General features: G+C 35.7%; 1 protein-coding gene across 4 annotated transcripts in view; it reads left to right on the top strand.

Annotated features, from left to right (window-relative positions):
* Positions 1-14,748, top strand: part of Tcerg1 (transcription elongation regulator 1) — a 54,593-nt gene that overhangs the window by 23,609 nt on the left and 16,236 nt on the right. For 2 of the 4 annotated variants that reach the window (XM_037197120.1, XM_028881717.2), the window contains 6 exons: positions 5,236-5,396; positions 6,750-6,806; positions 6,951-7,017; positions 8,069-8,119; positions 9,382-9,517; positions 10,301-10,390. In XM_037197120.1, coding sequence (XP_037053015.1) covers positions 5,236-5,396; positions 6,750-6,806; positions 6,951-7,017; positions 8,069-8,119; positions 9,382-9,517; positions 10,301-10,390 — 562 coding nt within the window. The remainder of the gene's footprint in view (positions 1-5,235; positions 5,397-6,749; positions 6,807-6,950; positions 7,018-8,068; positions 8,120-9,381; positions 9,518-10,300; positions 10,391-14,748) is intronic. The other 2 variants (XM_028881716.2, XM_028881718.2) reach the window with 1 other exon arrangement.

Below are 14,748 nucleotides of genomic sequence, written 5' to 3' on the forward strand. Positions count from 1 at the left end.
CCTTTCCAACTTAACTTTTGTTGCCTTTGTCCCTGTTCCTCTTTGCTGTTTTCCCCTCCCCCCTTTTTTCCAGTAGTTGCCCAGCATCTGTGTTTAAAAACCATGTCTGTGAGGTAATGTTGAATAGATTCTTTACTTTCTGCATTTCCCACAAAATAGCAAACAGATCTTGAGAGTGATGAGATGGAAGTTCTTTCGAGTAAGACAGTTTCCTTAATGTGTCTAGTCGTTCGTGTGTGAGTGATGTGAGTAGCTGTTACTGATGATCAGGTCAGTTACTCTTGTCTAGATAGTGATTTTCAGTCAGCAGTAATTTTACTCTCTAGTAGGCATGACTGCAATGTTAGAGACAAATTTGGTCATTACACCTTGGAGATTGTAATGGATGAGTGGTGGGTATGCTTTTCAATGCATATCTCCCTGCAGAAGTTATGTGGCCCGGCATGTCCTTAGTGCAAGATGGCAAATCTCTAGACCAGATCCTATATATTATTAAGAGTTGACAGTGATATGTCCTTGTATTAACTCTTTTTACTTTATTAATGGAAATATCTGTGGAGAGAGACCCTCATCAGCATTGGTATCTTAAAGGGACAGAGTGTATTAGAAAGAACTTACAGTCCCAGAATAGTTGATTTAAATGTCTTTATGTTTCTGTCTGGTAGAGGTATTATCTTTACTGATGTCTCATCTCTGGCTCTTATAAGACTCAACTCCTCATCTTGTTTTGATTCTTTCATATTACTGTTTCTTTCTATTGTGACAAAATGTTGAAGCTTGCCTTTGTATATTTCTGGTTTGGGACTTGGGTATTTTCCCAAGGAGATGGAGTTCATTTTTATGAGAAGTGGCATTTATAGATCAAAATGTTAAATCTAGGGATAGTGCTGGTTTTGAATTCTTCTTATTTTAAAAATACTGTGGTAGATTTAGGTGGAAGATACACATTTAAAGGTACAATATGACTTTATATCATTTTGTGCCATTGAGATTTATAGCACCATTTTTCTGAATGCATCATCTGTCTCACATACTGCTGAGTTCCTCTGTTTTTGCTGTGAAAATGGCTGTTTCTCAATGATGGCAGCATAATTGCTATTTGCCTTTCTCACATAGGTCACACTATCAATACCAGCACTACCTCTAATGTCATTGCTAAGGCAGTTTAAACGGTTCTAGTTACTTTTATGTGTAGGGGTTATCAGTAAGGCTTGTAATAAAAATGTGTTTTAAAGACACTAGGTATGGTTTTTCTATGTATATATTTCACTGACTTAATAAATAAACTTGTTTAACAATAATTATGCAAAATGTTTCTGATATAAAATCAGAGTTACTAAAATAGTCTATTTAATACACATGCTCCTAAGTTTTACTTCTCTGTGTTCATAATAAAACTGGTAACCAACCTCACACTTCATTCTCTGTTTGGGGCTTTGTAAACAGAGTCACGGAGCCTTTTGTCTCTTCCTCCTGGTCCCAAATACCCAGCAGCCACTTCCCAAATTACCACATTGAGGCTTATATTAATTATAAATGCTTGACTGATGGCTCAGGCTTATTACTAACTAGCTCTTACATTTAAATTAACTTGTTTTTATTCTATTTATTGCCATGTGGTTCGTGGCTTAACTGGTGCTCTGCCACCTTGTTCCTTGGGAGGAGGCTAGCCCTCATCTGCTTCAACTCTGCCCTTCTTCATCCTAGTCCTCAGTTTGGTTGTACTGCCTAACCTTAAGGATCTTGCCTTGCCATAGGCCAAAACAGCTTTATTACCAACCAATGAGAGAAATACATATTCACAGTGTACAGCAGGATCATCCCACAGCAGGGCTTCGTGTTTACATGTGGACATGTCCTTAGAATAGCTTTACATTCTTTTAGACTTTGTGTAATTATTGCTTCTTTCTGGAACAGCTGTAATTTATATGTCTAGACGTTTGGATCTAGTCTCCCTCCAAGCCCTTAAGTGTTTTTCTTATGATTTATATCTGTGGGGTTGTTTTTTCCCTCCTCTCATTGACCTTCAAGTTATGTAGTGACTTTTTTTTAGGGGGGTATGGCTTGAGGATGGGGAGGATCTGAAGAGGTCCTCTCAGTATGATATCCTCAGCAGGGCAGATCTAAAAGCAAGACAGTGGGTGAGGGATTTAAGCATTCTGGGCCTATGGTCTCCCCACGACCACAGTCTGCCCAGACTCCTTAGGAGTCTAATGCATCCTTGAAGGTAGAGGTTTTTAACATGTGTTTTGACCCTGTTTAGTGATTGAACGACCGTTTCACAGGAGTTATCTAAGACCATCAGAAAACACAAGATATTTACATTACAGTTCATAACAGTAGCAAAATTACAGTTATAAAGTAGCAACAAAAATGATTTTATGGTTGGGGGACACTACAACATGAGGTATTGATTAAAGGTCAAAGCATTAGGGAGGTTGAGAACCACTGCTTATTGTCACCATAAGCACCAACAGCCATCTGTCCTACTCCCAGCCCCAACCCTTTGGGCTACTCAGTGCATACATATCACCTTTCTGGCCTTCCTGTTGCTAAAGAACAGTAAAGACCATCTTAATTCCACCCAGAATATCAACTTAGAAAGTCTTATTCTGAAGCTTGAGCTGTGTGAGGTTTCATGCACTTTGATCCTTAAAGGGCTTTTATTATTTAATTTATTCATGATGCCTCAGTCAACTTGTAACATTTCTTCTAAATTTGGTATTTCTTTCAGTTGTACTGGATACTGATTCCTTTCAGCCTAGATAGACTGTTAATTACCCACTTGGCTCTCTGGTGCACTCTTCTGGTTCTGTAGGCCTAGACTGTAGCAGGCTCTAGTTTGCTGCCAGAGTACCTGTTTAAAGCTTTTATGTATCAAATAGTATTTTACAGGCAGGAACATCTGACACTCCCAGAAATAGTCAGTGTTGCCTTCCCATGAGATCAACATTTCTCCACTTGACTGCCCAGCCCAGAAAGATACCCTGCATCTGTTTGCTGTGCTGGCATCTGAGTGGTGCCCAAAGCTGATGTAGATCTGAGGAGGTGGTTAGTTTGAAACCCTGAGGGTAAAGGGTAGACGGAAAAGCCAGGTAACCAAAATGGTTGGATTATATAGCTATACTCTGACAGGTAGGTACTGAGGTACGCAGGGAGAACCTGGCAGCAGGTCTGCTTTAATAAGTTAAATAGGCACTTCAGCCATTTGTCCCAGGGTTTGAGACTTAACAGCCTAAGTGCTGCTTAAAGCACCACATCAGCTCTATTTTTCTGTTTATTATGGGGTGTGTTATATAGCTACCGACTTCGTTTGTTTGTTTATTGCTTAGGTTTTTCAAGACAGGGTTTCTTTGTGTAGCCCTGGCCATCCTGGAACACATGCTGGTCTCAAACTCAGAGGTCCTCCTGCCTCTGTACTAGGATTAAAGGTGTGTGCTACCACCACCCAGCTGGTTTTATATTTTTATATTTCAACTTTAATATAAGTTTTAATAGTGTTGGATTTAGGATATAATTATTTACTGTTTGTCTTTTCTGACCTTTTCCTCTATTCTCTTAATTTCCATTTTTTAAATTTCTTTAGTATTCTGTTTAATTTATTGGCTTTTTGAGGACATCTCTTTTGCCATTAGTTGTTACTTCAGGAATTATAATACTCATACGTAACTTCCACATTCTGTTTAAAATGAATGTCCTATTGTGTATATGAACCCTGCTGCTGGGTAGTCCCTTTAAACTTGTACACACTGACTTATGTCTTAGTTATCTTAGACATAACTGCTGTGTGCATTAAAATTCCAGCAGGCAGGTAGAATTTCAAAGAACATAAGAAGAAAATGGTCTTTTATATTGACCCTTCCTGCCATTTTCTTTATTGATAAAGAGGCAGGCTTTGTTGAGTTCTCGGCCTGGAGAACATTTCTGTCAGACAGGTCTTCTGGGTTGGAACCTCTTAGCCTCTCTTTGGTTAAGGAAAAAAGTTGCCTCATACAAGTTTTGTCATCCTTCTTCCCCATCCCTAGTTGCTATCATGATTTTTTGTCCTTTATATTTTATTATTTTATTTATAGCTGTCCTTTTGTGTCTAGGTTAGGTTTTCTTGAAGTTATTTTGTATGGGGTTTACTGAGCTTATACCTCATAGAGCAAATTGAGAAATGTCTGTCCATTATATAAGTCTTAAGTATTTTATGTGTGTGGATGTTTTGCCTTCATGTATATCTATGTACCGTGTGTGTAGTACCCAGGGAGGCCAGAAGAGGGCATTGGATCCAATGGAAAAGGGGTTACAATGGGAACTACCATGTGGTGCTGGTAATTGAACCAGGTAACTCTGAAGAGCTCTTAATTGCTGACCCATCTCTCCAACCCCAGTATCAGTTAATAAATTTCCTGTTTATCTTTTAAATTGTTTCTATTCCTACTCTGAAAAACTATCTTTTCATTAATTCCAGATATGAAATTGGTTGCTACTTTGGAATCTTTGATTATTTCAGCGTAGGATCTTTTTCTCATTTCAATGTCTGGGTTATTTTGAGCTTGACAACTTTCAGTTTTTGATTGTCTAGCCAGAGAGAAGATCTGGTTTCCAGACTTTGGTTTGGACTTTTAGCTGTCTGCTGCAATAGGAACCATCCTCAGACAAAAACTTGTAAAGGGGCAGAAATGGTCACCTACTTCCTTATAGTTGTCTCTGTCAGTCTTGACTCACTGTACTTTTATATATTTAATGTTAAACTTACAAATCCTTTCATACACTTGTTTTTTGTTATGGCTTGAATTTTCTAATTGTAAAAGCAGGATTAATGGACTGCAGTGGTTTATGGGGTTCTAGTATAGTCCTTCCTTTGTATTTTACATCACCTATAATTAGATCATGTTTATATTTGATATGTAATTTTGGTTTATTAAGAAAAGGTATTGAGTACTATGGTTTGCTTTGTAAGCTATACAGTTTGCCTTTGAACTTCCAAATAGTTTAAAATTTAGTGCTGTCAGATTGGGTGTGCTGAATTTAGTTCCTAAGCATTTTAAACTCTGACCACAAATTGATTTGCATTTCTGTAGCTACTCAGCTCTTTTATTCTGAAAACCATATGAAAACCATTATTAATTAGGACCTTTCCTCTTCTTACTACTTGCCTGACCTTTTGCCTCCCGAGAGTTAACATTAAAAGTGCATCAAAGTGCATTTTTGTACCACAGGAAAATGATATTTTATCTTCATCTTTAGGTGTGTTGTTTGGACTGGTGATGAGCGGGTCTTCTTTTACAATCCTACCACTCGTCTTTCTATGTGGGACCGACCTGATGATTTGATTGGAAGGGCAGATGTTGACAAAATTATTCAAGAGCCCCCTCATAAGAAAGGATTGGAAGACATGAAGAAGCTAAGTAGGTTTTAAATTAGGAATTCATCCTCTGAATTTAACCCCTTTTTACTCTTTGGTGGAAAGTATTAAAGGCCATTTAGAATAATTTTTTTAAAATAGACTGCTATTCTGGTTTGATACAATAAGAAATGTGAAAAATGTAAAGAATTTGGATAAGATTTTATTTTGTAAAACATTTTTAATTTTGTTACGTTTTCAGTTAGTCTGAGATGTTGGAACTGTTGCTGTTGGCTTAGTGTTTAGTAATGCCATGGAACTTAGATTGAACTGCTTAGATTGAACTTTTCACCTCCTTTATTACTAGGGATATATTTTGCAATAATCTAAGTATGCAGAATATTTTTATTTTATAGAAATATAAGAAAAAATCCTGTGGGATTTGGTGGCACACACATTTAATTCCAGCATGTGGGAGGCAGAGACAGGTGGATCTCTGAGATCCAGGCCAGTCTGGTCTGCAGAGTTAGTTCTAGACTAGTCAACCCTACATACATAGTAAGACCCTGTTATATCCCCCCCCAATCATTTGAACTAGATAATAACTTCTTGAATAACAAAATTCTTATCTCTTAAGAGATTTTTTGAAATTTATTTCCTGTTCTAATAGTACTTCAGACTATTGGGTACAGACATTTATGTATAACTTTTTGTTATATATTTTTCTTAATTGCCCTTATGTTTATTCAGAGTGTTTTATTCAGTTTGTTTTTATGGAACTCCTATTCATGAATAATGTAGGAACATGGTAAATAAATCATTTAATGCTTCTAATGTAATAAATCCTGATAAGGTCTTTAAAGTGGTCAAAACTTTACATGGAATATATATATGTATATAATATACTACAATGTAATATATATATAATATATATATTATATTTTTTTCCTGGCATTTTGTGCTTTGAAATTCTATGCAGATTAGTGTAACTGCCTAGCTGGTGCTCTGGTGCCAGTTTTTTTCACCTTCAATAATATTTACTTTATAGGCATGATGATGATATTTATAATTATAGTAATGAATGATGCCAAGAAAATACGTGATTTTTTTGGGGGGTGGGTGGGAACATTTTCTTTATATTTGAGTCACATTTGTTTCATAGTATGCATCCAAAAAAGGTTCTATGAATTATGAATCAGGAGTTTTATTTATTTGTAAAGTTAAAATTGGGAAGTTTTACTTGCACATTTTTTAAGTTAAGGGCCAGGCAGGAAACATCAAAAGAATTCTTCACTGTGAAGGGAGGATAAATAAAGTGTAGAATTGTCTTACTTGGCTTAGTGGTAGATATTTTATCCATTGTGAATATATGTGTGTGTGTAACTGGTAATAACAGTGTTTGAAATGTCTTTGCTAGGACACCCGGCTCCAACAATGCTGTCCATCCAAAAGTGGCAGTTCTCAATGAGTGCAAGTGAGTGAAATAACTGTAAATGGCAGCTTTTCCATACGTTAATGTGAATGTTTTCATAGTCATTAGCAGAAGAATCAGGGACTGAAAGTTCAGTAGTTGCCTGCTTAGGTTTCTTCAGTCTTTTAATTAATTTTTATCTTACAGTTAAAGAAGAACAAGAATTAATGGAAGAAATGAATGAAGATGAGCCTATTAAAGCAAAAAAGCGGAAGTAAGTAATACATAGTTATGCATATCCAGGTACATTTACAGTATAGAGTTGATGAGGTGGTCAGTTTGTGATTGGAAGGTAATGTGTAGTATTGTGTGATTAGGAAACAGTGGTCATAATTGCCTTCTTGGGCCTGATATTAATTAGCTTTGTTTTGTAATGTAGAGATGGTATCCTTTCTGTGGTTAAAGTTCAGAATACTTGGTTATACAAATAGATATTACTAGCTGACATTTTGGAATTCATTGATTAATTTTCTACAGGCTTTAGTAAGTCTAAATGTTATTAAAAAAATAAAATTTCTCTCTTATATCAGCCTACACAAATCCCATTCAAGGGATGTCATAAAAGTGGACATCTTCTCCTTATATGTGCTTAGCTTATTTACCTGTTCCTAGAGACTGGTCATTATTCCCTGGTGGGGAATGTCATTAGTTAGAAAATACTATGAGAGACATTGGTAGAGGGTTGTAGCATTCATTGGTGTGGGTAGTCCTCTTAGAACTGGGCAAAATGTGATGTTACTTTTATTGGGGGGGTAGTAAAGTTGGAGTAGAGGGTGTATATAAACGGGATTATTATTTTGCAGCAAATAAGGAAGTTTTGAGGTCATTACTAGGGACTGGCTGATAATAGTCCTGATTTAAAGACAGATTGACTGCAGCCTGATTGTGGCAAGGAGATGAGTAGAACAACTCCTATAAAGAGTGGTTCCTTTCAAATACACGTTTGTTTATGCTAACAGCATTACATTAAGGTCTTGTTAAAGAGAATTCCCATCATGTGCAACTGAGGCAGCTATTCTCATTTTCATGATTGACCTTTTCATTCCTTAATCAAATGTATTTTTACTAGTTGTGGTTATCTAATTTTATGTTCTTTTTAAAAATTGTAGAATAAGACATTTGTTTTCTTAATTATTGTAAATGATTGTATTCATTCTGTTTATGTACCATAATTTTAGATATTTCTGTGATGTTAAACTTTTAGGTTGTTTTTAATTGTTTGTTCTTATAGACATCTCTGTAAGGTTTTTAACTGCTTTTATCAGGAGAATGTCAAAGAAGTCCCTTATGTGGATTGCCCGAGCTTCTCTATTTAGGTACAAAGCTAAAAGCCTGTTTTTCCTGGCTTAGTTTTCCTTTTATTTACTTTATTGAGATAGATAGTGATAGTTTGTATTGTGACATTTAGTATAATTCTGTAAAGGTTTTTATTTTATTTCTTTGCTGTCTTTGAACTTCTTTAACTATTTAAATAGTTCTTCAGTAAAGTAAGAAGGTATATTGCTTGGCAAATTGCTTTACCTATTTATTTTGTGCATATTTTAGGTCACAGACTATCTTGCTAAGTTCCTGTAGGTCATGGATTGCATTTTCTATTTCTTCTGAGGCATTCCTTAATCCTCAAATTGCTAATTACCTGTCATCATTAGTCTTTGTAGCTCTTGGGCTACCTATAGCATGCTTTTGAATTTGCAGTAACTTGTGTAGGGAATATAAATGAATTTTATTAGCTTTATATACTTAGCGGATCATATTTAAGAAGGAAGATATGTTCAATTACGTTTGAGTACATTGGTTTTATTTTTTGGATTAGTTATACAAATATAGGCCTTTTTCATAGTGCATATGTTTTGAGAGGTGACCTGATTTCATGTTTACAGTCTCCTTGTGTACACACAAGTAATAGGCCCGACCTTAGCCCGAAGTGCATTTTTGGATAAACAAGTAAGTTAAGCCATTGGTGAACCTCTCTTACTTTCTACTGCTCCCCCCCACTTAACTGCTCCTGTGCCCTTGTTGCTCTCTGCAACCTGCCCTTCACCTTAAGTTTCAGCTTGACACCCAGAAAGTGAGTAATAAAAACCGTCAGATACTGTGCACTTGGCCAAGTTAGAACATACTTTAATTTTATTCTTAAAACAAATATTTGAAATTACAAAGACTTTAGTAAAAATTTTTAATGGATTTTAATAGTAAAATATTTGGGGAAATGCTAATTTTTTTCTTTTTCATATCAAGAACTAAAAATATATTCTGTTCTATTTAGTTCTAACATAGTTTTGCAAGCAGTGCCTGAAAAGCTTTTTTTCTTTTTAGTTCATCTTATAAATCAACTGGAGTAAGAGAGAGACAGAACATTAATTTTTTTTGACCAGTATAGCCATTATAACGTTATAGAAATGCATTGTAATTTTATTATTATTAGAATGAGAGTTATGCCATATAATTTATTTGAGATCCTCAGGATGATTTGTTTTGTCAAAAATATGCTGCTTAGTAGTGCCTTGAACATTCCCCTGATTTTAAGAACTTTGTAAGATTTGTATTAATATCACCTTATGATTTATTTTTTTTCTAGGAGAGATGATAATAAAGACATTGATTCAGAGAAAGAAGCTGCCATGGAAGCTGAAATTAAAGCTGCCCGAGAAAGGGCCATTGTCCCTCTGGAGGCTCGAATGAAGCAGTTCAAGGACATGCTGCTAGAGAGAGGGGTCAGAAAACAATCTTTGGGGGAGATATTTCTGTTTTATATAAGTAATATAAATATGTCTTGCTAAAAGGTCAAATCTAAGGTTAGTGCTCATTAAATGGGGGTGGGAAGGATAAGGGAACCTGTTAAATTACTGTACATTTTTTGAAGTGGCTTTTGCCTTGGTTTATATCATGTTAAACTAAGTGGCATTTTACTGTCCTTAAGTGAAATAGCATTTAACATTTTGTGGGGTCATATAATTTCGGTAACGTGTATGAGTATTAACATTACAGAATTGCGGAGTACTTCGGATAGGTAAGGTATATATGATTCTTCTAATATCTTCAGAATGACTTTTGGTGAAGAAACTGATACTTTATGATATTGAAAGCCTAAATAAGAAAGAAACTTTGGTTGTATTCACAGATGTGTTTGAATAAGTAAACTATTTTTAAATCATAGTATTGCTTATAAGATTGCAGTTAAGTGTGTGAAATCAAAATGTAAATCTTCAAGACCTTTTCTGATGTACTAAGTTTAAAATGTCACACAGTAGTGGTTATTTTAATGAGCAATGAAGTGTGTGTTATTTCTTTTATAACAAAGAAATGGTCAGAGCCAATTAATGTGGAAATTTGCTGTTGCTAGCCTCCCACTGCTTATCATTTATTAGTGATGGAAACTTCACTATGGCTTTAATGTCTTTTATAAACAGATGTCCTGTAGATTTCAAGCAAAATTATGACCTTTCTACTATTAGAGTATCTTAATTATGAAGCAATGCTTTCTTTTTATTTTAAAGGTGTCTGCTTTTTCAACGTGGGAGAAGGAGTTGCACAAGATAGTATTTGACCCTCGGTACTTGCTTCTCAATCCTAAAGAAAGAAAACAGGTAAAGGGAAATATAACAGTGAAAACTTACTTACTTAAATGGAATTGAATGTTTAAGTTTTCAGACAGAAGCTCCTAGACTGACTGGCCTTGCAGCCCTTCTGCCCCTGCTCTCTTGTGCACATACCAGCACACTTGGCAACAGCATATTGTTGAAGCTACCATCTGTATGTTTTTTTCTTAATAGTACTCCACAACATACTTTTGTATCTTAGTGCTTAGTCAGTTATGGGTCAGTGTGGAGGCTCTTCCACTTCAGAAACAAGATAATTTTTGCTACTTCATATGAACATGTTGTCCTTGTGCTTCATACTTAATGAAGTTATATCTGCAGTGGTTGTAAAAGTTTTTCTAATGCATTTATCAATTTGTGCAAGTGATGCAAATTTAGAGTAGAAAATAGCAAAATACATTTTAAAAAAAGAAAAACACCCATCTCTAATTCCCAATGTTCATTGCCTTCTTAGCCAGGGTGCCAACTTGTCTATGTAAGTGTGTAAATACTGGGAGGTGTAGTAGTTGGCATGTTTGTATCTCGTGCATCCCGCATGTCAACATTTATGTAGATGTTAAAGTGCTTATCTCCTAAGTGTAGAGAAATGGTGGTCTCTTCAAGGAAGTAGTCAATGCTAACTGTCATTCTCATGATGATTCAGGGACAGTAACGCCTCATGGTAATTGCCTCTTGCTCTAAAGCATTGCACACTTCTAGTTTATGTAAATATTAAATTATCTGAACCATCCAGACAGTGGTCTCTGTAAAATGGTATTTGAATTACATCCTCATAGTACACTTGAGTTGTGAAGTTTCTTTTGGTAACAGTGCTATTCATTTTGAGTATTTGTAGTGTAATGGTTGGAATAATTCTCCGTAGTTATGTTATTTTGTATGCAGACCTACTTGTGAACATTAATGAAGAAAGAATTATTTGTAGTGTCCATGCTTTGATACTTAGAATAAAACACATAGTTTTCTAAGTGTATTTGCATCTGTATTTTAAGCTTTGTAGCTATTTTACTTTGTTTTGAAGTATTTGCTTTAAACTATTTTTAAACTGTTCACATGTGATCACATCATCCTCATCTCAGACAACAGCTCCATCAAAGTCTGTGAATCAACCTTGGCTTTTTGATTTTTTTTTTTTTAGCCAGAGTCTAAAACATGAACTGGGTGCTCCTGTTCCTACTTTCCAAGTGCTAAGATTATAGCCATAAATTTGAATTTTTACTTTCACTGTTTCTATTCAGTGAATCTATCTCCAAAACATTCTGTAACTATCCTCTCACGCACCATTTTCCCCACTAATGCCCTAACCTAAGCCACTAAGAGCAACTCTTAATCTTGTAGCCTCCTTTCTTCCTTTCTTTTTTATTCTTTTTATTCTATTTCTTTTGTAGTCAAGTTTTTCTATACACAGTAGCCAGAGTAATTTAAGGTTTAAGAGAAATCAGATATAAGTTGCTAGTCTTAAAATTGTCTAGTGCATCCCATTTCATTTAAGATAAAAGAGACTCTTGATGTGGAATGTTTTACATGTGGTCTCCTGTGTATGTCTTTAAGTTCTGTGTATTATAGCCACATCAACAGTCCTTGAATAAGGCAGCACGCTTGGTGCTTGTTTTTTCCTTTGCCTGGTCAGTCTGTTAATATTCCCTCTTTACCGTTTGTGTTTTTTGGTATAGTTTTTGAATAGCACTGGTAGCACTAATTATCCGACATTAATGGATTTGATTTAGCAGGGTGGCTTAGCATATAAATGAACCTCTGACACATCTGACCGGAGTCTGGTCTGCAAAACCACATGGTGAAAGAGGAAAACAAGTCCCTGCAGGTTATTCTGTGACTTCCATACATGGGCTGTGGTATAGATGCCCACGCACATACTCGACAGATAGATACACATATATCCATACAAATAGATAAATAGAAATAAAATAAAATTACATTGTTTATCATGTTCCCTCTCCTACAGGATGTAACCTCTGTAAGGGCAGCAGTTTTGTTCATTGCTCTGTATGGTGTCTTGATCAATGTCTGTTATAAAAACTCTAGAAGACTTAACATTTTATGGCACATTTTTATGTTACTGAGTGTTAAAATTTCAGTCTGAGCGAAACCCAAGTACTGTTTTAGAACTTAAGTTCTTCAACTTCGGGAGCGTTACCATGTTGGTAGAGATTGAGGGCCTTCCTAGGGTTGTACTGCAACAGTGAGAATACTGTTTCAGAGCCTCTGTGTGGAGACGATGCTTTCTAAAGAAATTAGCTTCTTAAAACTGAGAGGAAAGAGAAGTTCATATTTGGCATTCAAGTATAAATATATATCTTAAGTACTTGGTTTTATTTACATGTGAATAAAAAATAAAGGATAAAGCAAATAGTTGATTTGCTTCACATCATAATTTCCTATCTGAGTTTGTGCTTTCACTTAAAAAATATAATTTCAGTTTAATGTCTTAATCTAAAATTGCATCCTTCAGTTCTAACCACATGTTTTAGCTTATGATTTGTCTTCTTTAATCTTGTTTTAGATGAGAGGTATCCTAAAGGGTTAGAAGTTTTTATTATATGTTGTGACAAATTATAAAATAGTATTTTTTCACAGAATAGACTTTCTGTGCAGGATTTTAGGCTCTGGTATAGATAATTACTAACATTTGGATGAGTTGTTATTTTAAGGTATGTAATTTAGAGTTTTAGAAGACTGACTGTTATGATCACTTTACCAGCATGATTATTTAGGATTGTGCATCTAGGCCATATTGATAGGATAATTAGATAGTCTCATGTTTTAGTAAACTTGTACATGTTTTTGTAGGTGTGATGTGCATGTGTGAGTGCATGTGTGTGCAAGTGGAGATGAGAGGTTATGGTTGGGTGTCTTCCTCACTGTCCACCTTAGTTTTGGCAGTCTCTTATTGAACCTCAAGCTTACTGGTTTGACTAGACTGGCTGGCCAGCAGATTTTATGGATCGTTTTGTCTCTGCCTCCTCCCTCCCACCAGTACTGAGATACAGATGTACATCGTTGTTTCTGGCTTTTCTGTGGGTGCTGGGAACCTGAACTTGGGTACTCATGCTTGCACTTTATTGATAGAGCCATCCCTTCAGCCCCATAAACTTATTTTCTCAAGAAAAAGATACACACAGAAAAGCAAAAATGAGGAGTGAATATTTACAAGATGAACGTGTATGCATGTAAATTACTAAGATCAAGAAATATTACCAGCATCCCAGAAACTACCTTAAAGACCTAGGTGGTATAGTCCTTTATTGTATTTTTGCTTATGTTTATAAAAGGAACTTAGCTAGGAATTGCTTTTAAAACCTTACTCTCATTGTAACTGTTGCATTTGTGAGTTGAAATTAAAAGAAAATGATTAGAAAGCATGATAGGAATAAGGAAAGATTTGTAAGCATAAGAGAACCCTTATTTTCTATGATGTCCATCTCAGTAATTTATAACATTGATCTGGTCTGTCTTAAAGGAGGGGAATTATGGGGATATACAATTCTTTCTAGTACCTTAGGAGAAAAAAGTTGATAGAGGCTGTCATGGTGGTAATCCTGACACTCAGGCAGAGATACAGAGGTTTAAGTTGATGTTGCTGCTTTAAGGAAAGAAGTTACCTTTAATATAGCGTATAATACTTGTGTGATTAGGAAGATAGCAGGAGAAAGGAGGCTCTCCTGTGACAAGGGGTGTTGTCTGTCTCTGGCAGGGTAAGGTAATCTAGAAGTTTCAGTACAGTTTTGTTGATGGTGCTATGTAGACTGGCCTGGATAGAGGCATTTTAGGAAACATCATATGTAGACATGCATTTATAGACACTCTGATGCTGAAGTGAGACATCCCCAGCTTTCTAAATTCACCTGTTCTACAACTGTCACCTTCAGTGACGACAGCTCACCATCATCTGGAAGGTTTCCTTTATCCTTTTAGGGTTGGGGAGATGTCAACTGTTGACTCCATCATGAGATTTTTGTGTCATTTTGTTTGGTGTAGTACTGTGGATGAAGCCCAAGGTGTTCTATGTGCTGAGCAAGTGCTCTGCTACAGAGCTCATCCATGGTGCTTACATTTTAAGATAGGATCTTTCCATGTAGTCTGGGCTGCTCTCAGAATTGTGCTCCCTCCACCTCCATTGTGCCCAGTAACAGGTGGTTTTTGTTGTACTTGGTTTTGCTGCTTTCATCCCTTTTATAACTTAAAGAAGTAGTGGGGTGGTGGTGGTGTCGATAACTTAATGAGTTTTACATATTTGAGGAAGCCTTGTTGGGGCCTTTCTTTGTATTGTTTCTTAAAGGTTTTACTTTGCTTTTAACACTCACTCAGAGATAGTTTTGAAGCTGTATTGT

The sequence above is a fragment of the Peromyscus leucopus genome, chromosome 19, assembly GCF_004664715.2.
Source record: "Peromyscus leucopus breed LL Stock chromosome 19, UCI_PerLeu_2.1, whole genome shotgun sequence".
Taxonomy (NCBI): Eukaryota; Metazoa; Chordata; class Mammalia; order Rodentia; family Cricetidae; genus Peromyscus; species Peromyscus leucopus.